At 45.0% G+C, this 24,874-nt stretch overlaps 1 protein-coding gene and 2 pseudogenes across 1 annotated transcript; 1 reads left to right on the plus strand and 2 right to left on the minus strand.

The window, feature by feature from the left end:
- Positions 1-255: 255 nt before the first annotated feature.
- Positions 256-1,680, plus strand: Erich4 (glutamate rich 4). The gene is made up of 2 exons (XM_021169110.2): positions 256-459; positions 825-1,680. Exons 1-2 carry the CDS (start codon positions 274-276, stop codon positions 1,059-1,061), a joined length of 423 nt encoding a protein of 140 aa, XP_021024769.1. The 5' UTR covers positions 256-273; the 3' UTR covers positions 1,062-1,680.
- Positions 1,681-14,981: 13,301 nt separating this feature from the next.
- LOC110299374 (large ribosomal subunit protein eL15 pseudogene) lies at positions 14,982-15,568 on the minus strand (annotated as a pseudogene).
- A 6,737-nt stretch (positions 15,569-22,305) lies between these two features.
- LOC110298810 (kinesin-like protein KIF2C pseudogene) lies at positions 22,306-24,493 on the minus strand (annotated as a pseudogene).
- Positions 24,494-24,874: the final 381 nt, after the last annotated feature.

Below are 24,874 nucleotides of genomic sequence, written 5' to 3' on the forward strand. Positions count from 1 at the left end.
GAAAGAGAGAAAGAGAAAGAAAGAGAGAAAGAGAGAAAGAGAGAGAAAGAGAGAAAGAGAAAGAAAGGAAAGGAAAGGAAAGGAAAGGAAAGGAAAGGAAAGGAAAGGAAAGGAAAGAAAGGAAGGAAGAAAGAAAGAAAGTGTGGCCAGCTGATTCACAGTGAAGAATGGACTTTGGGATATCTCTGCCAGCCCCTCCCCGCCTTCCCTGTATCCCACAGCTTCCCAGGGGACTGGGTCACTTGGACCTTGCTACTTCCTGCTCTTCAGTCCATGGTTCGGACTATGGAGCTGTGGGTGCAGCTGAAGCAGGCCGGACTGGAGCCCAGTGGATTGGGTCCACTCCCCAAGGCCCTAAGGGTGCCCCCACCAGAAGGGAACCCCGGCCAGGCCCTTACGTCTTCAGGGGGAGAACTTGGGGGTGCCAGGGAGCTGCTTCTATGGATCTGGGAGGAGCTGGTGAGTGAGGGCCTTAGAGAGATAGGAGAGGACAAGGAACGTGAGTGAATATTGATAAAGGTAGACGTAGCCGAGGATCAGCCTGGGCCAGGGTGGGGACAGAGCATGAGAGACAGGATTGGAGTTAGTCTCAGAGAACAGAGATAGAAATCAGAGACGCAGAGCAGGATCAGACAGGACCTCAGATGGAATGGGGGCTGGGAGAGCCCAAAGGCAAGGATGAGAAAACGGAGCCGGAGATGAGACAGAGGTGAGGGCCCTGGCCAGGCAGGACAGGACTTGAGCTGAAACTTGCCCCCACGGAGCTCTGGCAGGCTTTCTTGCTCCCCGTGGAGCATCTCCATGGTGTTCCTTTATTCTTACAGGGGAACCTGCGCCGAGTGGATGTCCAGCTGTTGGGACAACTGTGTGACCTGGGACTGGAGATGGGGACCTTTCGGGAAGAGCTGGACACTATCCTGGAAGAGGAGGAAGAGGAACGAGAGGAGCAGGAGAAGAGCTGTGTTGAAGAGGACAAAGGGCCTGAGGAGAAGCAGGAGGAAGAACGTTCCCGGAGCTCCTATCCAGCCCAGCGCCTCCCTGACTTCGAGATGACCATCTGAGGTCACTTAGCTTGACACGCAAATGAGATGCAAATTCATGCAAAGGAAAAAAAAAACAGTGATTGAGAATCAAGGGTGCTCCTTCGGCAGACCCAAAAAACAGTTGGAGATCCTGGCATGGACCTGGGAGCTGTGGGCAGGTGTGATTGTAGATTTGAGAGGGGCACAAAAGCCACCGGTGTGTCTGTAGAGATGTTGCCATGTGACCTGGAGACCAGGTGCTTGGCTGAAGTGACAGAATCTTGGCAGACAGGTTTGAAGACCAATTCTGCGTAGTCTGGTAGGCCCCATGGCCGGTAAGCAATTGAAACGTGGTGGGTTCGGACTGAGATGAGAGGTGGACAAAGGTCAAACATGTGGGAAAACCTCTCAACAGCTTAAACAGCTTGACAACTACAGGTTGAAATGATATTCTGAATATGTGAAATAAAATATTGATTTTATATGCTTTTTTTGGGGGGAGGGTTCAAGACAGGGTTTCCTCTGTGTAGCCCTGACTGTCCTGGAACTCACTTTGTAGACCAGGCTGGCCCCGAACTCAGAAATCCGCCTGCCTCTGCCTCCTGAGTGCTGGATTTTATATGCTTTTATTGCAGTTGTATAACATAAAGTGATTATTTTAGCCATTTTCCGTGTGTGGTGTGTGACATATGTGCACTTATGTGTGCGGGCGTGTGGGGCATCTTCCTCTATGGCTCTCCACTGTAAACCCTTGAGACAAGGTCTCCTCTCTGATCTGGAAGCATCCCACTGTGGCCGACTGGGATCTGCCTGCTCCGCCGCCTACCTCCGATGCTGGGATTGCAGGCCTGCATGGTTGTGCCGGGCCTTTTCACATGGGAGATGGGGGTCTGGTTTGGGCCTTTAGGTTTTTATAGCAAATGCTCCTGCCTATGAGCCATGCCCTAAACGGGTTCCTTTCTTCCTTTCGTTTCCTTTCCTTTCCTATTCTTGCTGTCTTCAGACACACCAGAAGAGGGCATCCGATCTCATTACAGATGATTGTGAGCCACCATGTGGTTGCCGGGAATTGAACTCAGGACCTCTGGAAGAACAGTCAGTGCTCTTAACTGCTGAGCCATCTCAGGCTGACCTGGAACCCACAGAGATTCTCCTGCCTCTGCCTGTGAGCTCCAGGATTAAAGGTGTGAGCTACCGTGCCTGGTATTCTCCCTTTTTCTCATTCTGTATGTATGTGTGTGAGTGTGGGTTTGTGCATACCACAGCATCTGTGTATGTGTGTGAGTGTGGGTTTGTGCATACCACAGCATCTGTGTATGTGTGTGAGTGTGGGTTTGTGCATACCACAGCATCTGTGTATGTGTTTAGGTGTGAGTTTGTGCATACCATGGCATCTGTGGAGATCGCTTCTTGGTTTCTACCCTGACATAGGGTCTGTCTTATTTACAGCTCTACTCCACTTTACCTGGCCTGAAATCTCTTTGCAATTCTTCTGTCTCCACCTCCACCTCTCCATGGAGGTGCTGGGATCACAAATCTTCACTATGCCACTCTCTAGCTTTACAGTGGTTCTGGGGATTCAAACTCAGGTTCTTATACTCCCAAGGTATCGCCATCGCTCACAGTCCTTTCCCTCATCGTTCCGATTGAATTTTGATTTCTTTACATACCTCAATATGGACTGTCAGCCATCTCAGTGCTAGGGAAACAGAGTGCCGGGGAGACAGACAGAGTGCTGGGGTGACAGACAGAGTGCTGAGGTGACAGACAGAGTGCTGGGGTGACAGAGACACACTGCTGGAGTGACAGATCTGAGTTACATTCCTGGGCTGACTTTTTCAAGCCAAATATTCTGTTGCGAACATTAACCATACTTTTTAATTTTACTTTTATTGGGACACCAGTCTAACTTCACTTTTTTTTTTTTTTTGCTTGATATTTTAGTTTTGTTTTGTTTTGTGAGACAGGATCTCATGTAACCAAGGCCAGTAGCCTCTATGTTGCTAGACAGCTGAGGGTGGCCTTGAACTCCTGATATTCTGGCCTCCATCTCTCCATTGCTGAGATTATAGGTGTATGCCCCCATGCCTGGACCTCCAAAATTTGTAAAATTTAGGGTTTGTGGAAGGGGTATTTGGGATAGAACCCAGGGCTTTGTACGTGCTGCGTAAATACTGTACTACTGAGCTATATCTCCAACACTGTTTCTTTCTTTCAGCATTTTAAAATGTGGTTGCCAGAACACTTAAAATTATAGTGTAGTATTTATATCTTTTTTTTTAAAGACTTATTTATTTATTATATACACTGTAGCTGTCTTCAGACACTCCAGGAGAGGGCACCAGATCTCGTTACAGATGGTTGTGAGCCACCATGTGGTTGCTGGGATTTGAACTCTGGACCTTCGGAAGAGCAGTCGGGTGCTCTTACCCACTGAGCCATCTCACCAGCCCCTAGTATTTATATCTTATTTTAAATTTTAATTTATTTTTATTTTAATGCCCTGGGCATTTCACTGCCTGTATGGAAATGTACCAGAAAAGGGTGTTGGATCTCCTGGAACTGGAGTTACAGACAGTTGTGAGCTGCCATGTGTGTACTAGAAGTCAAACCTAAGTCCTCTGCAAGAGCACCAAGTACGCTTAACCACTGAGCCATTTCTCCAGCTCCACAATTTCAAATGTTTGAAAATATAAAGTTGGTGGGAGCAGATGTGTAGCAAATGGGCCATAGCTTTACACATGCCCCATGTCTCTCCCTCTATTAGCCACGCCCGCCGGCCCCTCACTGGGGGATTCTAGGCAGGGGCTCTACCACTGAGCCACACGCCCCCAGCCCTTACTGGGGGATTCTAGGCAGGGGCTCTACCACTGAGCCACGCCCCCAACCCCTCATTGGGGGATTCTAGGCAGGGGCTCTACCACTGAGCCACGCCCCCAGCCCTCACTGGGGGATTCTAGGCAGGGGCTCTACCACTGAGCCACACGCCCCCAGCCCTTACTGGGGGATTCTAGGCAGGGGCTCTACCACTGAGCCACGCCCCCAACCCCTCATTGGGGGATTCTAGGCAGGGCCTCTACCACTGAGCCACGCCCCCAGCCCCTCACTGGGGGATTCTAGGCACAGGCTCTACCACTGACCCACGTCCCCAGCCCCTCACTGGGGGATTCTAGGCAAGGGCTCTACCACTGAGCCACGCCCCCAGCCCCTCATTGGGGGATTCTAGGCAGGGGCTCCACCACTGAGCCACGCCCCCAGCCCCTCACTGGGGGATTCTAGACAGGGGCTCTACCACTGAGCCACGCCCCCAGCCCCTCATTGGGGGATTCTAGGCAGGGGCTCCACCACTGAGCCACGCCCCCAGCCCCTCATTGGGGGATTCTAGACAAAGATTCTATGATGAGCCACAGCTCCAACCCAGGGAATGTGACTCCTGTTCAGTTCTCAGTTTGTAAAATAGATGTCCCAGTGAGCAGGTGAAGCTTAGCTGGGGACAGCAAGGTAGGGGGTTTGGAGAGGTAATTTTTTTTTTTTTTTTTTTGGTTTTTTGAGGAGACAGGGTTTCTCTGTGTAGCCCTGGCTGTCCTGGCACTCACTTTGTAGACCAGGCTGGCCTCGAACTCAGAAATCCACCTGCCTCCGCCTCCCGAGTGCTGGGATTAAAGGCGTGCGCCACCACGCCCGGCTTGGTAATTTTTTTCAGAAGAGATATTTGGACATTTTTGGATAAATACAATGACATTTTCATAGTTGTTTACCAAAGCGTGTTCTGGCTGAGCGGGAGGATGTTTGTATAGAAGTCTGAATTAACAGAGGAGGTAAATCCTTTCTATGCAATTTCCTCCTTTCAAACCAGCTGCTACCCTATCAAGAAGGCTCAGCAGGTAAAGTTGCCAAGCCTGGTGTCTTGAGTTTAATCTCTGGAACCCCTGTAGTGGAAGGAGAGAACTGATTCCTGCAAGCGGCCCCATGACCTCTACATATAATGTCATAATACAGACTGCTCTCTCTCTCTCTCTCTCTCTCTCCCTCGCACACACACACGCACACACAGTAACACAGTAGATACACTGATAATGTAAGCAATAATAAAAGCCCAGCAGCTCCCGAGACAGTGCAGCAGCTGAGGTGGCATGCTCACTTTTGTAGGGATGCGGGGCACTGGAGGAAATGTGGGTCTTCACGCACTTCCTCCTGTGCGTAGGGACGGTCAACTGAGACGGACAGAGAGACTGATCGTCAGGAACTCATGGAAGCTTCGGTGAACAGCAGACTCCGCTCAGGTCCACACACTACGTGGACAACTCTTCTACTGCCTCAAGACTTATGAATTGGGACCTGTGGCATGAAGATCTGAACAGCCTAGGGCATGGGTGAATATGAAAAACATTAAGCAAAAAACAAAATGGGTGTCTGTGTGTGTAGAATCTAATTTTTATGAAGCATGCAGTATTTCTTTATGAAGTACCAATTCATAAAGGAAGGGAGTTGGAGGTTAGCGGGGGCTGGGGACATGAGTTATTGGTTGGCGATGGCAGCTTTGGCAACAGGTGATAAAGTCTGGCTAGAGCAGTGGTAGCAGGCGGAATGACTGCAGCAGTAACCTCCCTGTTTGAGGTGCCTAGCCTGACCACAAGGAAAGCTAGGAATTACAGTATTTTAGCATGAAACGATCATTCCAAACTCTAAGGCAATATAAAAAAAATGTGGGGCAGGGAGTCAATTTTTGATTATCTGTTTCCTGATGACAAAGTCCATTGAAGAAGGGGTAAGCTCGTCACCTCGTAGGAAGAGTTTTGACTTGATGGCTATGATATATCATGTGATTGCTGTCCTGCATTTCTGGAGAGACTTTCTGAAAAATAACCACTAAGCAGATGATTTGAATACAGAGTAAAACTGGGAAGTTTCCTGGGTGGGTTGGGACGAGGGGGAGTAGAGGCAGGAGAGGCGGAGAGAGCCAGGGAATGGAAGCGAGTGCAGAGGGAGCTGGCAGGCACAGTGGGCAGCCGCAGAGCACCAAGGGAAGGGAAAGGAAAACAGAGAGGGCTGTAAGTAATTGTGTCCCGCCTGAGGTGAAAGGGATGACGGTCCGGTTTAGCCAGAGTTTCTCCACAGCATCTAAAAGGTCTTTACAGATGTATCAGCAACAAATGGGGCTATTGTAGGACGGGGGCCATTGGGAAAGCTTCTGTGGAGCATTTTGTATGGGTATAGGGAGAAGAAAAGCATTTAAAACACAGGGTAAAAACCTAAGTGTGGGGACCATGAGCAATGAAGTGTAGGAGCAGAGCAGGAGGGAGCAGGGACCAGAAGCCCACACTCAGGGGGAAGGCTGCGAGTGGAGTTTTGGCTGCTCCCTGTATCTGGGGCCCCATCTCAAGCCAGCCAGCATCTGTTGGTGCAGAAGTTTGCACCCAGTTTCTAGAAATTGGACAGTTATCTCAGACAATACAAAGTGTGTGATGGCTTAAATGTGTAGGACCAGAGGATCAAATAAAAAAGTTAAGGCCTATGTGGCTGACAGAGCCATAATTTTATGAGGATGAGACCCATCACATTAGTGAGGAACTCACATTAATATTCCCTCAATACCAGACACACTCTCTATAATAAGGAGTGAAATAAAAGTTGCTTCAGTGGAAGGTATTGAAAAATGTCACCCAGAACAACCCTAGATTGTGCAGGTTGTCCAAAAATAGGACACAAACAGGGACTGAGTTTCCAAATTTATAGGGGGGGGGCACTGCTGAAATTATATCAGAGGCCCTACCCTTAAAATGGTTGACTGACAAACCTGTGTGGGTGGTGTGGTTTAGTGGCCCTTAACTAAAGAAAAATTACAGGCATTTGAGCAGTTATTATAAGAGCAGCTGGAAGCTTAAAATTAGTCTACCAGCCCATGGAATTCCTGTGTATTTGTTACAAAAAAGGAAAGAAATTGGGGAAATGGAGACTGTTAATAGATTGAGAGCTGTGGATGGAGTAATCCAACCAATGATTCAGTTACAGCCTGGAATAATTTCGTTACCTTCTTTTCTACCTAAGGCATGGCCTATGATAGTAATTAATTTCTTTCTTTTAAAAGTTTATTTATTATATATCTATAAGTACACTCTCACTGTCTTTAGACACACCCAGAAGAGAGTATGGGGTCCCATTTGACAGATGGCTGTGAGCCACCATGTGGTTGCTGGGAATTGAACTCAGGACCTCTGGAAGAGCAGTCAGTGCTCTTAACCTCTGAGCCATCTCTCCAGCCCCAGTAATTAATTTCAAATCCTGCTTTTTTCCATCCCTGGCCCATACCCCAGAGTTACTCCCTAGCTACTCCTTAGCAACAGCCAATCAGGATTAGTCTGATAGTTCCAGATGAACTTTCAAACGGTTTGTGATTGTTCATGGCACCCACCTGTCCACTTACAATAATCACTCAATTAGATGTTTGCGGGGCTGGACACCACCTCACTTGCTCGCCATTTCCTATAAAACCTCGTCCCTCTGAGGGCCCCGGCTTCACCCTCCTGTTCTGCTGCATCAGAGAGGTGGGTAAGCCCAAGCTTGAGCTTGAATAAAGACCCTAGTGTGATTGCATTGGAGTTGGCTCCATGGTGGTTTTTTTGGGGTTCACAAATGCTTCCTGAATGGGAACAACAAAAGAAATTAACAGCAAATATCCTAAAAGCAAGTGTATTCAGTTTAAAAAAAATTTGATTTTAAGTTCTGAAATGCCTACATTTTATACTGATGCAAATAAATTGGGAATGGCTGGTTATAAGTCAGAAAAAAAATAAAGACAGTAATTCAAAGCCCATATACTTCCGTTCAAAAATTAGAGTTGTATGCAATTCCTATGGATTTATTAGATTTTCCTGAACCTCTTAATATAATTACTGGCTCTTAATATACACAAGGAATTGTTTTGCATATGAAAACTGCTGAATCTATTCTTGATAATTCAGAATTAACATTATTTACACAACTGAACAGACAATTGGAAACAGAAATTGTGCATTATATATCACCCATATTTGGTGTTATATAGGCTTGCTAGGTCCATTAGCACAAGGAAATGAAGAAATTGACCAGTTATTAATAGGAATGTATTCAAAGTCTCAAAATTTCATGAAAACATCATGTTAACAGTAAAGGTTAAATGAAAAAACAAAACAAAACAAAAAAACCTCCTATCACCTGACAACAAGCCAAGGAAATGATAAGCAAATGCCTTATTTGTTCTTTGTATAGTCAAACACCATGACCCTTTAAGGGTACCAAAGAAGTGGATCTGGCAGATGGACTGTTTCAATGCAGAACTTGGAAAACTGAAGTTTCTATACCATTCTATTGATCCATATTCAGGGCTTCAATGGCCGACTGCTTCGAGTTCTGAAAAGGCTGGTTCTGGGATTACACATTTACTGGAAGTCAGGGCTATTATGGGGACGCCTGTACAAATGAAGACTGACAGTGACTCAGCATGTGTCTCCAGGGAGATGAAACAGCTCTCTGAATATTATAATATAAAGCACACTACAGGTACACCACACAACCCCACAGGACAAGCAGCTGTAGGAAGATCTAATTGTACCTTAAAAGAAATATTTTTTTTTGAAAAAAAAAAAAAGGGAAGAATAACACCCCCCCCCCAGGGATAGACTAAATAGCATTCTTAACTTTACATTTTCTGAACGTTAATGGGAAAGGGAAAACAGTGGCTGAGAGACACTGAGTTATTAAAAAAAAAAACAACCTGTAGAATTAAATCAGACGCTATACCATCAGGATGTGTTAACATTAGAATAGAAGTCAGTGAATATTTTGCCTTGGAAATGTGTATTTGTTTATATTTCCACAGGAAACAAAAAGCTGTGGATACCATCAAAACTAATAAATCTCAGAGTTGAGCAGGGGAGGTTTCTGAGAACCTTGGCCACTGACTAAAAAAGAGCAAAGAAGAGAACCTGACCAGCCACTGCCCTTCCCTGCCAGCCAGAAAAGCCTAGACAAGAAATGTTCAGCACCTAAGCACTGACAGGCCAATGACCAGGACTTTGGTCTCCTGCAACACAGAGCTTTCCATAATGCAGAGCAACAACAGGTCCATGAGCTGGACTTTAAGACAGATAATGCTGAATGCAGCATCCTGCAAGTCCAAGTCAGAGCTGCAAGCCAAAGGTTAACAGAGGCCAGAACAGAGATTAAGAGGCTTCGATGAGGAACCCCAAAACATAAGATGTTAGAAGATGACAGTCCAGGAATAAAAAAGATTCAAGAAACAGCACCCAAATTACGGGAAAGAGAAGCAGCACTATTAGGTTATCTCAGCTGTGGATGCGCTCCTGAGAATCAACAGAAGATCACATCAGACCCGAGAACCCTGCCAAAGGCATGGAAAGAACCGAGAAGCAGCTTCAAAACTACATGATTAGTAGCCAAAGTGAACGGGGAGGCGTGTAGTATGAAATTTTGTATGCAAGAGCCCTTTGAATGGTCCTATGCTTTCAGTGACTGTTGGCTCTTGGACTTCTCAGGGGTAGGGCGGGAGAGTAAGAACTTGGAAAGGGTAGTAGTAAAAGAGAAAGTAGTAGGATTGGAGAGTAGGAAGAAATGGGGTCCAGGAGACAGACGAAGCAGAGAGAAGACAGTAGAGTCAGGAGAAGCTGGGCTGAGCCAAGAAGATATTGTTAGGAGACAGATAAAAGAGAACCCACCAAGAACCCACAAACAAAGTAGTGATAAAAATATATTTGAAAAAAAGGAAACAAAAGGCAACATTTTTTTTTTTTTTTAAAGCCACAAAGGAGTATTGAGAGAGCCAAGAAGACACAAGCAGGCTTCCTGGGTAGAAACACAGACAGTCAAACGCACAAGACTTCAGCGTTTCATTTTTAGTTAGAAACTGTAAAGATACAATTGCAAAGAAACAAACTGTGGGGGCCAGCAGACAGCAGGCATTCCAGCCCTGGCCAGGGGTGCAGACAGAACTGAGTGGCAGGGATGAGAAAGAATTAAGTGGGGGGATGGAGAGATGGCTCAGCCGTTAAGAGCACTGACTGCTCTTTTGAAGATCCTGAGTTCAAAACCCAGCAACCACATGTAATGGGATCTGGCGCCCTCTTCTGGAGTGTCTGATGACAGCTACAGTGTACTTATATAAAATCAATCAATCAATCAATCTTTAAAAAATAAAAAAACTGAGAGAGGGGGAGAGAGGGGAGAGGGGAGAGGGGAGAGGGGAGAGGGGAGAGGGGAGAGAGTGAGTGAGAGAGAGAGAGAGAGAGAGAGAAACATGGGGTGGCCACACTACCATTCCCGTTTATGGTGTTGGGACAAGCTAGAGGAGGAACATGTCCTAAGTACTGACATTTTGTTTTCAGACTCGATTTTTCAAAAAGGTTTATTTATTTATTTATTATATCTAAGTACACTGTAGCTGTCATCATACTCTCCAGAAGAGGGTGTCAAATCTCATTACAGATGGTTGTGAGCCACCTTGTGGTTGCTGGGATTTGAACTCAGGACCCCTGGAAGAGCAGTCAGTGCTCTTAACCACTGAGCCATCTCTCCAGACACTTTCAGATTCAATTTTAATCATAGGGTGAAACTAGGTTCTAGTTCCCAGGCCCTAGGGGACCTGAGGACTCCCCATTGTTTCAGATCTCTAACTGGTTTTTGCTTTGTTGACTGTAGGTAACACAGCTCTTTCTCTTGGGCTGGTTCAACTCCCTGTTAACAGCTTTCCTGGAAAGGCATCCCATACTTCTTGCATCTCCAACATTTTTCAGTCTCCAAGGCAACCCAGGCGTCACCTTCACAGTTTCACACAATGGCCTCTCTAGGCCTCTCTATGTGGCGACACCCCTGACACAAGCCTGGCCTTAGTAGCTTTCCTTTAATGTGGATTGAGATTCCACAACCACTTTCATGTATATTTCAATCTAAAGCCAGAACCACCTGGTCAAAGCTGCCAAGTTCTGCAGCTTGCTGGGGCTGGAATACGGACCCCCTTTTCAAATCCAGCCTCAGCAGCCCTCTGGTTTTCATGGAGTTTCCTTCACTGCCTGTAGACCAGGCTGGCCTCACACGCAGACACCCACCAGCCTCTGCCTCAAGCTGTACTTTTGTGTTTTTCCTTGTTCAGCTTGTTCCTGTTCATTACAGATCTGCATTAGTGAGGCCACTAATAACCAATCAATATGGTCAATGCTAGGCTGTCTGGAAATCTTCTCCACCAAAACTATTCATTCACAACTCTTCAAGTAGCCTCGGGCAGATTCTTTGGACAAGGGCAGAAATCGGCCACATTCTTCACCAAAATGTCCTGGCAATTATCTTTAGGCCACAAAGGGATCTTCTCCTCTGAAGCCTTGGATCAAGCAGGCTCCAAGCATTTCACAATACACACACACACACACACACATACACAACTGGTGGATGGAGCAAGCTCCAACACACATTCTTTTCTTTCATAGCTTATATATCCCAGTAAAATCTTTCAAGCAGTATAGAATTACAATGTGACTACATCCTATTTTCCTTCTAGTGAATGATATTTAAAAACAGTATGTTCCCCAATACCTTTACATGAAAAACATTTTGTAGCACAGGTAAAGAAAACAAATTATTCCCAAGAACATTTGTAACTAAGCAACTTGTTACAGATTAACAATGTGAGTCTGCTCAGCCACTTTCTCTTACCGGCAGGCAGCAATTTGCAGTTACCAAAAAGTAGCAATTATTTTATTATTTATCTTTAAAAGTAATCTTGTAAGAATTTTAAAAGAATCACAGATCTAAACTTTTATATAAAGAACAAGCAGTCATATATGTCTACTTTAAATCCTCAGAATGCATATCTACTCATCAGCAAATTGTTATAAATTATATCAGAGAGCTGAGGGCAAAAGTGGGTACAAGAAACCATCACCAGGAAGAGTCCTGTCAGCCATGGCAGTCATTGTCTTGTCCCCTGACTTTAAAAAAATTCCTAGCTTAACTACTAAGAGAGTGACTGTCCAAACTTCAAACTGTCCCCTAAAATTTTCTACATCAGAGGAGTACCTAAAAAATCTTTTTATTTTTATTTATTTATTTATTTATTTATTTATTTATTGGAGTTTTTTTTTGGTTTTTCGAGACAGGGTTTCTCTGTGTAGCCCTGGCTGTCCTGGAACTCACTCTGTAGACCAGGCTGGCCTCGAACTCAGAAATCCGCCTGCCTCTGCCTCCCGAGTGCTGGGATTAAAGGCGTGCGCCACCACGCCCGGCTTACCCAAAACATCTTAACCTAGCTCCACTAATAATTTTATTTTTCCAAATGTTTTCTAAGGGTGGTGGTCACTGCTGACAATCTACATCTCTAATTTCTTCCCCGGGGTGGTGATAGAATCATTAGTCTGCTCCAGCAGCAATGCCTGAAAGAGATCAAGCACTATTATTGTGTCAATGATGCCACCCACTGAGGGGCTGGAAGCCCCCTTAGAGTTTTCATACAATTTAGATTAAGAGGGAAGTGAAGGCCACAACCAGAGCAAAACTGCACAATAGCATGAAGTCTTCAGGACAGGTAGTCCTCAGGGCCATGCATGCCCGTGGTACAGCCATTGTGATTGTGTTAACTGGTGGAATGCATTCCATGAGTTCTAAAGCTGTTTTTTTGTTCCTGCTGCATGGCTCTTGGCAGACAGTTTGTGTGTGTGTGTGTGTGTGTGTGTGTGTGTGTGTGTGTGTTGCCCTGGCATTCCTGGAACTGGTTCTGTTGATCAGGCTGGCCTTGAATTTAGAGATCCTGCCTCTCTGCCTCCCCAGTGCTGGGATTAAAGGCGTGTGACAATACCAGCTGGCCAGTTTAAGGATCTCAAGATGAGGATATTATTGATCATAGGTGATGAATCAGGTGGGTCTCATCAGAAGGATGGCCAGTAGAGTCAACAGGAGTCAGGATGCCAAGCCCCAGTTTGGAGTGACACAGGAAAGCAGGAAGCTTCCAGAAGCTCAGGAGAGGAGAGTGTGAATTCTTTCCTAGAATTTCTAGAAGCAGCCAAGCCCAGTGTACCTACTTTATGCTTCAGAATAGCAAGAGAATTATCTTCTCTCCTTTCAGTGCTAGGGACTGAAGTGTGTGTGCATGCATATTTGCTTGTATGCATGTATACGAGTGTGTGTGCTTGTATGTATGTTTGTGTGTGTGTATGTGCATATGTTGATGTTAGTGCTGGGACCATGGGTCTCACGCATGCCACGCAAGCACTGGCTGTGGAACTCCTAGCCTGAACCTAGGTCTAGCCTTGCTCACCTAGTTGAACTACACCCCAGTGCTTTGTGGCTTTGGTTTTGTTTTGTTTGAAGCAGGGTCTCGTGTCGCCTAGGCTAGTGGCTATGCAAGATATTGAGCTTCTGACTCTCCTGTCTTCATTTTTCAAGTGTTGGGGTTACAGGCACATATCACCAAACCCGGTAGCTTTAATTTTTCTCTCTCTCTCTCTTTTTTTTTTTTTTTTTTTTTGTTTAACAGACATTTATTACTTTAGTTGATTTGAACAATCTCTATACAGTGACTTGTTTTGCCAAATAGAAAAGAATTTTAGGTCTCAAGACTTTGAGTCTACTATTTTCTGGAAATCAGATCATCCTTTTAAAATCTCCAAAGGAAAATCAATTTAATAAAAGCCTCAATTAGAGTTTGATACCAAGCCAGCTTTTCAGGGACAATACTATTTCTTCCACACTCAAAATCACTGTGGGAAACTACTCCAAGGCTTGGCAGATAGAAATAAAATGTGGTGGCATGTGCAGCCTTTGTCAAATGTGAAGAACATCCAGGCAGTTACCGGCCAACCACCTATGGGTAGATTGTAAACAATGAAATCACACTACCAAAATGGACTATTCTTACCCATGATGAATTGACTGGAAGCCCACCCACTTTTGGTTTTTCTTTATTGTGGACTGGAATAGAGACAATTTCTCTATATTGTAGGCAGTCCTGGAACTCGAGATCCGCCTGCCTCTGCACACACCAGCTGCTGGAAAAGCTTAATGTTTGCAGTCTTGATCACAACTTATTATATTTGCTAGGCTGATATTAACTTGTAACCACAGTTACTAGCTTACAATTTCTAGTGGAAACAACCTGCCCTAAGTAAGCCCCACTACATCCAGTGCCATCCAACCTTCACCATCTCCAGATCCATCCTCCAGATCCAACAGAAAGCGAAACCTCACCTCCTCCAACAAGTTTATCCGGTCTTCTGAAAATATAACCCTGGATTCAATTTTCACAGTGTAGGTTATAGTTGATCTCACTTGTCTATGCACAAAACAGGGTTGAAACGCTCTCTTCCTACATATTTCTAAGCAAAATCCAACTCTAAAGTTTGTACTCATCAAATTCCCAAGCAAGCAATCATGTCATTGAACCAGAAGATGCCATCATAAAGCTGTAGATTCTATCTCATGCACCAACACATGCAGGGCTAGTTTCAGGACTCCTTTTTACCCTTTACAGGGTCTTACACACAGGACACCACAAGGCACAAACACTATACACTTAGTCCCTTAAGCACATAATACAAAGAAAGTACACCAGAAACAAGATATGCCATCACCTGTAATTTTCAATGATTGCACTTTAACATCTACATTTTCACAAAACACTCATGACAATCTGTAGACTACTTTTTTTTTTAAAGGTTTATTTATTTATTATATGTAAGTACACTGTAGCTGTCTTCAGACAGTCCAGAAGAGGGCGCCAGATCTCGTTGCGGATGGTTGTGAACCACCATGTGGTTGTTGGGATTTGAACTCTGGACCTTTGGAAGAGCAGTCGGGTGCTCTTACCCACTGAGCCATCTCACCAGCCCCTGTAGACTACTTTTAACAAATAACACCTATAAGCAGAAACGACTGTCCTAAATTGTTTATTGGATATGAATTTTACAAATATCACATGTATTAGCGGTAACGGTGGAGCTGGAAGAGTATTGCGTCTTCTCCAGGCCGCACAACGGGAACCACCATGGCGTGGTGGAACTTGTGGCCCTGGCTCTTTCGGCCGGCAGAGCTCTCTGTGCTTGTGAACTGGTTTGGTGATCTACTGGGTGTCTGGATTTCTTCTGATACCTTTATGGAATGGATCAATGAGGATAACCTCAAAAAATTTATATGTGGAATCTTAACCAACCCAGTAGGAATTCAGGACTCCCAAAGCCTCACAATGGCGCCCAGCTCTCTCCTCAGAAACAGACTGAAGGCTTCAGGCAAATTTCAGCCGGTTAACACCATGGTGGACAGGCTTGCCTTAAGTTGCATCCTTAGGAACCCGACGTTTGCGACCACCATGGCGGACACGAATCCTGTAAATGACAGCCTTGCTTAGCCTTGTACCCCAGTCTTCGAGCTTTCTCAGGCCGGGTGGGGTGGGGAGCCCTGTGCAGTGCAGAGAGCTGGCGGTATTGCCAGCAGCAGACCCTCGACCCTCAGAAGAAAGGGCATCACTGCTTCTTCCTCCATAGCTTTTGGATGTATTTGTATGCACCCATCTTGCCTCACCTGATGGCTGCCGCCAGGGGAAAGGCAGCTTTAATTTTTCTTTTTTTTTTTTTTTTTCTTTTTTTTTTCGAGACAGGGTTTCTCTGTGTAGTCCTGGCTGTCCTGGAGCTCACTTTGTAGACCAGGCTGGCCTCGAACTCAGAAATCCGCCTGCCTCTGCCTCCCGAGTGCTGGGATTAAAGGCGTGCGCCACCACGCCCGGCCAGCTTTAATTTTTCAATGCCTACTGTTAATGACGGTTCTTAGATGGTTTAACCTTTTTATGATACAGGGGAAGTACACTTCTTTAGAAATGATCCTTTGGAGCAACTCCCTTCTGCAATTCAGTTCACAGGTCAGCAGTGGCAGCTCTACCCACTAGCAAACACTTCATGAATATAGCAGCATTCTAGTTCCATAGGTTCGGGATGGCAAATACAAATTAGCAGTGGTGGCATGACCTAGCAGAAATAGCCAGGCCTCGGCAGGAGGCAGCAGGAGGAACCAGGACCATCAGGGATGCCAGGAGAAGTTCTCGACTGTGCCTCTCTCAGCAAAGCAGAGATCAAAAAGCATTGCAAGGTTAGCTATGCGAGTGAGCCCCTCTCCCTGTCCACTGAGTCCTATTTGTACACCTTCCAAACATTACATGTCCTTTACAGGTCTTGCCTCACCACGTGTCTTGCCTCAGCATGTGAGTCTGACTTAGCCAAACTCCAAGTGAGTCTGTATCAGCTGATACCACTCTGCCAATCAGCCTGAGTCTATAGAAGTGGCAAGAAGCCAGGAGCTTAACAACACATGTAAGGCAGACCAATACATTCGTGTTGTTAGCAAAGAGTCCTTCATCATGAGTCTTTTTACCTGCTTGCTCAGCGAAATGTTCCTTCTTGAGTCTGCCGTAGCAAAACACCCTTTCACCTGTGTCTGCTTCAGTGAAACATTTCTTGGACTTTCCCAAGAAACCACAAGATTCCACTTTAACACCCAGTCTGATGGCATGTTGGAGACTGAACTCAGGGTTTCATACATGCTAGGCTAGCCCTCTACCAGCTGAGGCACATCCCCAGATTTCTTCCCTCCACCTTTGGCTTTTGAGACAAGGTCTCATTATATCTCCTTAGAACTCAACATATAGACCCTGTCGACCTTGTATTTGTGGTGATTCTCTGGCCCCCATTTCCCAGGTATTGGGATTATAGGTATGGGTCACCACACCCAACTAATTTTGTAGGTTCTTTCTTTTCTTTCAAAACTTTTTTTGTTCTCTCTCTCTCTCTCTCTCTCTGTATGTGTGCGCGCACACGTGCAAGAGATCCAAGGATTTAGAGCCAAGAGATGAATAGAGCCAGTGCAGGCCACACCCCATGCTGATGTGTTCTACCTTACATTTTAAGACACCTTTCTCAGTACTGTCCTCCCACTGTTAACATCCTCTGGATGCATGGTCCTCCCAATTCAACTTCGAATTCCCAGGACAAATCTCCAAGCGTACCTGAACTTACCCTGTACTGGAGGGAGTCGGGACATCTGGGAGCAGAGAATGATGGTCCCGCAGCCTGGAGGTCAGAGCCCACTGTGCTCAGGTCAGGCTAGCCCACAGCAGTTGGAGCCCAGTCACATCCCTGCTACCGCCCAAACATGAGCTGCAGTTCTCCGAATAAACACCAGGGGGTGACATTGGAACATACAATTAATACTCAGACTCCTTTCCCCAGAGCTTTACGTTACTTTTGCAGACTGGTTTCCATCCTTGTCTCAGCAGATCTGGACCTCCCTCCCAGGAGTTCGCTTTGACTTACTGGCTCCTTCTCATGTCTTCGAGGAATTCCTTCTGTTAGGGTCATAACTCATGAAGATGATAAGATGGCCACGGGGGAAAGAGTGAGAAAGTGACTAGAGATACACCCCGAACCATCAGACTTGAGCCACACTCAGCCGCACAGGATGCTGGGAAGTCTCTCTGAAACCCACAGTAGGATGATAGCCTTTTTAGGAGACATCTACACACCCAGGTGGAGGAGAAGGTGGGAAATCCAGGAGGCAGAAAGAACTCTGGGATAAAGCCAGGTAATGGAGATTCTCCCAGAAAGATGAGAGGGGACAGACACATGGTACCTGAGCATGGGTAAGCAGCCTCATGGTAGAATGTAGATTAGAGTAAATGGGTTATAGTAAGTTATGATCTAGTAAAAAAAAAAAGAAAGAAAGAAAGAAAGAAAAAGAGCCTAGCTGTATGGCCAAGGTGTCTGTAAATATATTTTGAGTCTGAGCCTTATTTCTGGAGCATGGGGCATAATGTCTACCCTTGTCTGTTGGTGAGAGTAGGGTGTCATTGTGTTGGGTCAATCTGTGGCTTTAGATCTGGTAGCATTTCTTTTGTGAAAGCCAGTGCTCCCAAGTTTGGTGCATCAATATATGGAACTGTAATGTCCTCGTGGTGGAACTGTCCTTTGCCTTACAGAAGTTTTACAATTTCATGAGGTCTGATTTACTAATTGTTGATCTTAACGCCTGAGCCTTTGGTGTTCTGTTCAGGGCATTGTCTTCTGTACCAGTGCGTTCAAGGCATTCCCCACTTTCTTTTCTATCAGATTTGGTGTTTCCAGTTTTAGGTTGAAGTCTGTGATCCACTTATACTTGAGTTTTGTGCAGGGTGATTGTTGCTGTAGTAGATTAATCTGCTCTACTCTCCCCAGCGGCAGCAGTGCGAGTTCCTTGCTGTTTGCCCCAGTGCTCTGGATTCTTGAATGAAACACACACGCACGCGCGCGCACACACACACACACACACACAGACACACACACACAGACACACACAGCCTTATATTTAATATGCCTTAAATAGTTCAATGGCTGGACCACTCCCAAACTTCCATGTTGCTAATGCCTCCCCTCTGATACACCTGAGTTATTACTTACTAAAATCTATATTCATCTTTGCTATTCTAGACCCAATGCTCTCCCACCCCGCCCTGGGGCCGTTCTTCCTGGCCCTTACACAATTGAGTGTATGTTTTCCCTTTGGCAGCTCTCAAGCTTGGATCTTAATCCTTCCCCGGCACAGCAGTTCTCCTTCTTCCTTGTCCCCTTGCCTGCGAATCCTAAAGCCTTACCTCTATCTCCTTGCCCACCCATTGGCTGCTGGCAACTTTATTTACCAATTAGAACCAGCTGGGGGCAGAGACCCTCAGTGTCTCACCTGTGGGTGCCATTTTGGGAACCCACAGTGCAAGCATAAAACCAAATCCACAACAGGTGATAAATATTGATCTATCTGCATTCTTCTACGTGCAGATATTCAGTTAGACAAGCACCGTTTGTTGAAGATGCTTTCTTTCCATTGTATGATTTTGACTTCTTTGTCAAAACAAGTGTCAGTAGGTGTGTGGATTCACTTTAAGGTTATCAGTTTGATTCCATTTATCAACCTGTCTCTATACCAATAGCATACAGTTTTTATTACTATTACTCTGTAGTACAGCTTTAGGTCAAGGATGGTGATTCCTCCAGTTGTTTTATTGCTCATGATTGTTTTAGCTATCCTGGGCTTTTTGTTTTTCCATATGAAGTTGAGAATTTGTCTTTCAAGGTTTGTAAAGGCTTGTGTTGGAGTTTTGGTGGGAATTGCATTGCTTTTGGCAAGATGGCCATTTTCACTGTTTTTTTTTTTAAAGATTTATTTATTTATTATATGTAAGTACACTGTAGCTGTCTTCAGACACTCCAGAAGAGGGCGCCAGATCTCGTTACGGATGGTTGTGAGCCACCATGTGGTTGCTGGGATTTGAACTCTGGACCTTTGGAAGAGCAGTCGGGTGCTCTTACCCACTGAGCCATCTCACCAGCCCCATTTTCACTGTTAATCCTACCTATCCATGAGCATGAGAGGGCTTTCTATCTTCTGAGATCTTCCTCAACTTCTTTCTTTAGAGACTTGAAGTTATTGTCATACAGGTCTTTCACCCACTTGGTTAGATTACTCCCAAGATATTTTATATTATTTGTGGCTATTGTGAAGTGTTGTCTCCCTATCTTCTCAGCCCATTTATCATTTGAATAAAAAAGGGTTATTGATTTCTTTGAGTTAATTTTATATTTAGCCACTTTGCTGAAGGTGTTACCAGTTGTAGGAGTTCTCTGGTAGTTTTTTTGGGGGGAGGGGGTTGCTTATATATACTATCATATCATTTGCAAATAGTGATATTGTGACTTCTTCCTTTCTAACCTGTATCCTCTTGATCTCCTTTAGTTGCCTTAATGATGTGGCCAGGACTGCAAGGACTACACTGAAGAGATAGGGAGAGAAGCTAGAACTTCAGCTATATTGAAAACACAGGAGGGAGTGGGCAGCCTGGTATTGTCCCTTATTTTAGTGGAATTGCTTTGAGTTTCTCTCCATTTAATTTGAGGTTGGCTATTTTGGCTTGCTGTATATTGCTTTTATTGTGTTTATGTATGCACCCCATATCTCTGATCTCTCCAAGACTTTTATCATGAAGGGATGCTGGATTTTGTCAAAGGCTTTTCAGCATCCAATGAGATGATCATGTTTTTTTTTTTTTTTCTTTCAGTTTGCTTATATGGTAGATTAAGTTGATATATTTACCTATATCAAACCGCCCCTGCATCCCTGAGATGAATCTGGCTTTATCATAGTGAATGATGTCTTTGGTGTGTTCTTGCATTCGGTTTACGAGGATTTTATTGAGTATTTTTGCATTTCATAAGGGAAACTGGTTTGAAACTCTCTTTCTTAGTTGGGTTTTTGTGGGGTTTAGGTGGCTGTGGCCTCATAGACTGAGTTGGGCAGTGTTCCTTCTGCGTCTGTTTTGTGGAAGAGTTTTAGGAGTATTGGTCTCAGCTCTCCTTTGAAATCATGGTCGAATTCTGTGCTAAAACCATCTGGCCAGTGGCTTTTTTTTAGTTGGGAGTCTTTTAATGACTGCTTCTATTTCCTTAGGGGTTATAGGACTATTTTGGTAGTTTACTTGATCTTGATTTAGCTTTTGTAAATGGTATCTGTCTAGAAAAATCATCCATTTCATTTAAATTTTCAAATTTTGTGGACTACAGGCTTTTGAAGTAACATTTAATGATTCTTTGAAAATCCTCAGTGTCCATTATATCTCCCTTTTCATATCTTATTTTGTTGATTTGAATACTGCATCTCTGCCTTTTGATTAGTTTGGACAAGGGTTTGTCTATCTTGTTGATTTTCTCAAAGAACTAGCTCTTCCTTTTGTTGATTCTTTGTATTTTTCTCTTTGTTTCTAATTGACTGATTTCAGACCGGAGTTTGATTATTTCCTGCCATCTATTCTTCTTGAGCGCATTTGCTTCTTTTTTCTCCAACCTTTCAGGTGCACTTATTTATTTATTTAGTTTTTTTTTTTTTTTTTTTTTACACAGGGTTTCTCTGTGTAGCCCTGGCTATCCTGGAGCTCACTTTGTAGACCAGGCTGGCCTCGAACTCAGAAATCTGCCTGCCTCTGCCTCCGGAGTGCTGGGATTAAAGACGTGCGCCACCACGCCGGCATCAGGTGCACTTTTAAATTGTTAGTACAAGGACTGCCTAATTTCTTTATGAGGGCACTCTTAGTGCTATGAGCTTTCCTCTTAGCACTGCTTTAATGCTGTCCCATAAGTTTGGGTTATGTTGTGCCTTCATTTCATTGTATTTTAGAAGGTAGTAAACTTCTTTTTCTTCTCTGACCCAGTGGTCATTGATTGGAGAGTTGTTCAGTTTCCAGGAGTGTGTAGGGTTTCTGTTGTATCTCTTGTTGTTGAAGTCCAGCTTTAATCCATGGTGGTCTGATAGGACACATGGGGTTATTTCAGTTTTCTTGTATCTGTTGAAGGGCTTGCTTTGTGACTGACAAACATTGCTTGTTTCTAGCTATTGACTTTCTGCTTAACATTGAAAACATATATAGGGCCGGGTGGCAATCCCAGCACTTGGGAGGCAGAGGCAGAGGCAGGCAGATTTCTGAGTTCGAGGCCAGCCTGGTCTACAGAGTGAGTTCCAGGACAGCCAGGGCTACACAGAGAAACCCTATCTTGGGAAAAAAGAAAAAGAAAAAAAGAAAACATACAGGGAGCTAAATAAGGCTTATTTCTGTAACTAAGTAAATTAGTCCCTAACATGACAATACACTTGATTATTTATAGATGATTATTAACGTGCATTTCTTAATTATCATTAATAGTTTTACAATAGTAGTTTTCATAAAACTAGAACTTTACATTACATTTTCTTTTTTGTTTGTTTGTTTGTTTCTTCTTTCTTTATTGTTAGGTACAGCATATAAATACATAAAGGCAAGAACTAGTGACTTTCTTAGGCTTCAAAACAAAAACAAAAAACCCAAAGAAGTCTTAAAACTTTTTTTCTGAAAGTATAAAATCATGAGAGTGGTTAGACCACGGGTGATACTGCAGGCAGAGGCAGCAGGAGGCAGACAAGCTCCGCTTCTCTTCCAGAGCACGCACCTCGCAGCCGCACCCGGCAACCTTTCCACCAGCAGTGGATGCTGAGCCAGGGAACCACCCAAACAGCATTCCCCTTCCATGGGGAGGAGAAGAGGAAGCACAGTCATTAAAACTCCTTCTTCCTGCTCCAAACTGAGGAAAAGAACATCGTCTCTCCCCAGCTTTCCTGGGCATGATGCCCCGTGGTTGACATTTACCCAACCTGTCCAACTCAGTTCCTACCCAAAGCCAGAAGGTGCCCAAAGGTTTCTGGGGAGGGGAAGAGGCTAGTGTGAAATCAAACAGATCTTTATTTGAAGTCATCATTGGTGCCGTTTCTTGCTGTTTATTTGTTTGCTAGCCTGTTCTTCCAGTTGCATGGCTAGGCGCAGGGCCTTGATGACTTCTCGAAGGCCTGAGAAGTGCTTAGCCTGCTGTGTCAGGGCAGATTCTGGCTTGTTCACAAAGGTCTCCAAGTCACAGTCTGGCTGATCCGTCACCTCAGAGAGCTCAAGCCAGCTTGGTCCTTGCTGTGTGATCTCCCTGAGCTCTTCCAGGGCCCTGATCTGAGTCATGGCTTCATTAAAGCTGGATATCTGGGAAGACAGCTCCTCCTCTTCATTGCCAGCCAGAGACGTCCCATTAGAGCTGGCTGCCATCACTTCTGTTCCCATCTGAACCGACTGCTCTCCAGCGGGCCCACTGTGGGGGCTTAGCTCCTTGACTCTGTCTGTGTATCTCAGCATGTTTAACATGAATTCATAGGAGCTTATGCCTGGTGAGATCATGGCGATCATGCAGGTCCTCGAGTTCTCCCCAATGAACGAGGCCCTCAGCAGCTGGGTCAGCTTGCTCTCACAGAACGGTGTATGAGCCTTGTTCTGTCCCAGAGCCCGGATGCACTCCTTCAGAGCCAGGAGAGACTTGTTAATTTCTGCTCCCTCCATGCGAGTCTGCAGGTCAGCACTAGATGTGTCGGCCCCTCGTTCATTCCCTGCCAGATCCACCAAAGAGAATTTGCCATGTAATCTCCCTTTAGTTCGAAGAAGAATCTGGAAGCAGGCGTGGGAGCTGGAGGAATTGGAGTTGGCAAATGTTTGTCCAGAAGTCCTGCAGGTGCTGCCCATGTTGATCATCTTGACGACATCATCAGCACAGGTGACCAGGTACTCCTGCAGTCCCACAACCTGCACCCGCTGCCTGCTGTCCTCCAGCACACGTAACTTGGCCTTTTTGTTGAGCAGATCAAACACCTTCCCATTGTAGATCTCGAAGAATGTCACATAAACTTCCAGGTTTAAGTTCCGGTATCGAGGCTGATTCTTCAGAAGGAAGACATCCCGGGAAGCCATGGCGTAGATCCCTTTAGATGCATTCTGACTTTTACCAGACAGGTCTCCACCCATTGTGTGTGTCTTCCCACTGCCTGTCTGTCCATAGGCAAAGCATGTTGCTTTTCCCCCTTCAAAAATCGTCTGTACCAGTGGCCTTGCTGTGAACCTGTAGACAACTTCATTGGAAGCTGTCTCATCAAATGCAAAGTCAAAGCAGAAAGCCTGGTTCTCCAGGTACTTCGTTAAGTCCACTTTTAACTTGGGTTCATGCATCAGGAGGAGACACTTGCTGGGAACAGAAATCACATCGATTTCTTTCTTGGCCAGTTCTTGTTTATTCAGTGGGCGCCTCCTGACACAGATACAGATCCTGTGCTCTTCAATAGGGTCTGTCACAGTAAGCGGGTTACATTCCATAGTAACACGAAATTCTTTGATCATCCGGGCAAATTCCCAGTTTGGAAAGCTGCTGTCATAGTCCTGTGCTCACTTTATTCTTAGTTCCGAGTTCTGGGCCCTCTTCTCTTCACGCTTGTTCTTCATTTTCTCCATCTCCTTCACGATACACGATTTCCTCTGAACTGAGTTCCCAGGGTTTGCAGAAGAGGTACTGCGGGTGGAGTGGGCTTGCTCTTCTGCTTCCTCACTGACCATCAACAACGGCAATTCTGTCACTGTGGAGCAGGAGGCCTGAGGGTGGCTGGGAATGGGAAACTGCTTGTGAGAGTTTGTAGGCATAGGCAGCTCCACCTCCATTTCATTCTCCTGAGCAGGGATTTGAACTTCTAAGACAGTGGACATGCCAGTGGAGCGGCTTCGAAGGCCTTCTTTTAGAGCTGGAATTTTGGAGTTGACTGATTTGCGTTTTTGCTTCGGGACCGTTACGTTTTCCTACAGTGGCAGACTGTCCTTCGGTCGTAAGGGAAGAAGCTGTAGGAGCTCTGGGTTTGTCGCAGCCACATGGTCAATGTCAATCTCTTTGCCTTTTGTGGTACCTCCTTCGATCCATTCCACCGAAACACAGGATTTCTCCACGTTCACTGTGCTTATATTGGCGGGGTGAATTAAAGCCATTGCTGTGTTGAATGTTGATGGAGAGACCAGGAAACAGGCATGCGTGAAGCGACTCCATCGACTCAGGAACAGCAACGAGCAACACAAATGAAAGAAGCTTGGAAACCACGATTCTGCTAATACTGCCTACATTACATTTTCAAATGAGTTGCATACTCACATATAACTTACACAAGAGCTGAATCATATAAAATGGATGGTATAGCAAATGTAACATTAAGTTTTTTTTTTTATCATTATACAAAAATCCCTATCAATCTAAAGTGTTTGAGAGCTTTTGCTTTACTCGCCTAAAAGGAGGTACAATAAAATGCCTTTCTTTGTTCTTTTACATCCCCTTATGCTCTGATTTATCCCCCTTTATCCCCTAACACTAGTAGGAGGGGAAGAAGGATGGGGGAGATAGAGAAAGAAGTCCCTGGTTTCCTTTGTTTCCTCC

Source organism: Mus caroli, unplaced genomic scaffold (assembly GCF_978045245.1).
Source record: "Mus caroli unplaced genomic scaffold, Mus_caroli_1 scaffold_8, whole genome shotgun sequence".
Lineage (NCBI taxonomy): Eukaryota > Metazoa > Chordata > Mammalia > Rodentia > Muridae > Mus > Mus caroli.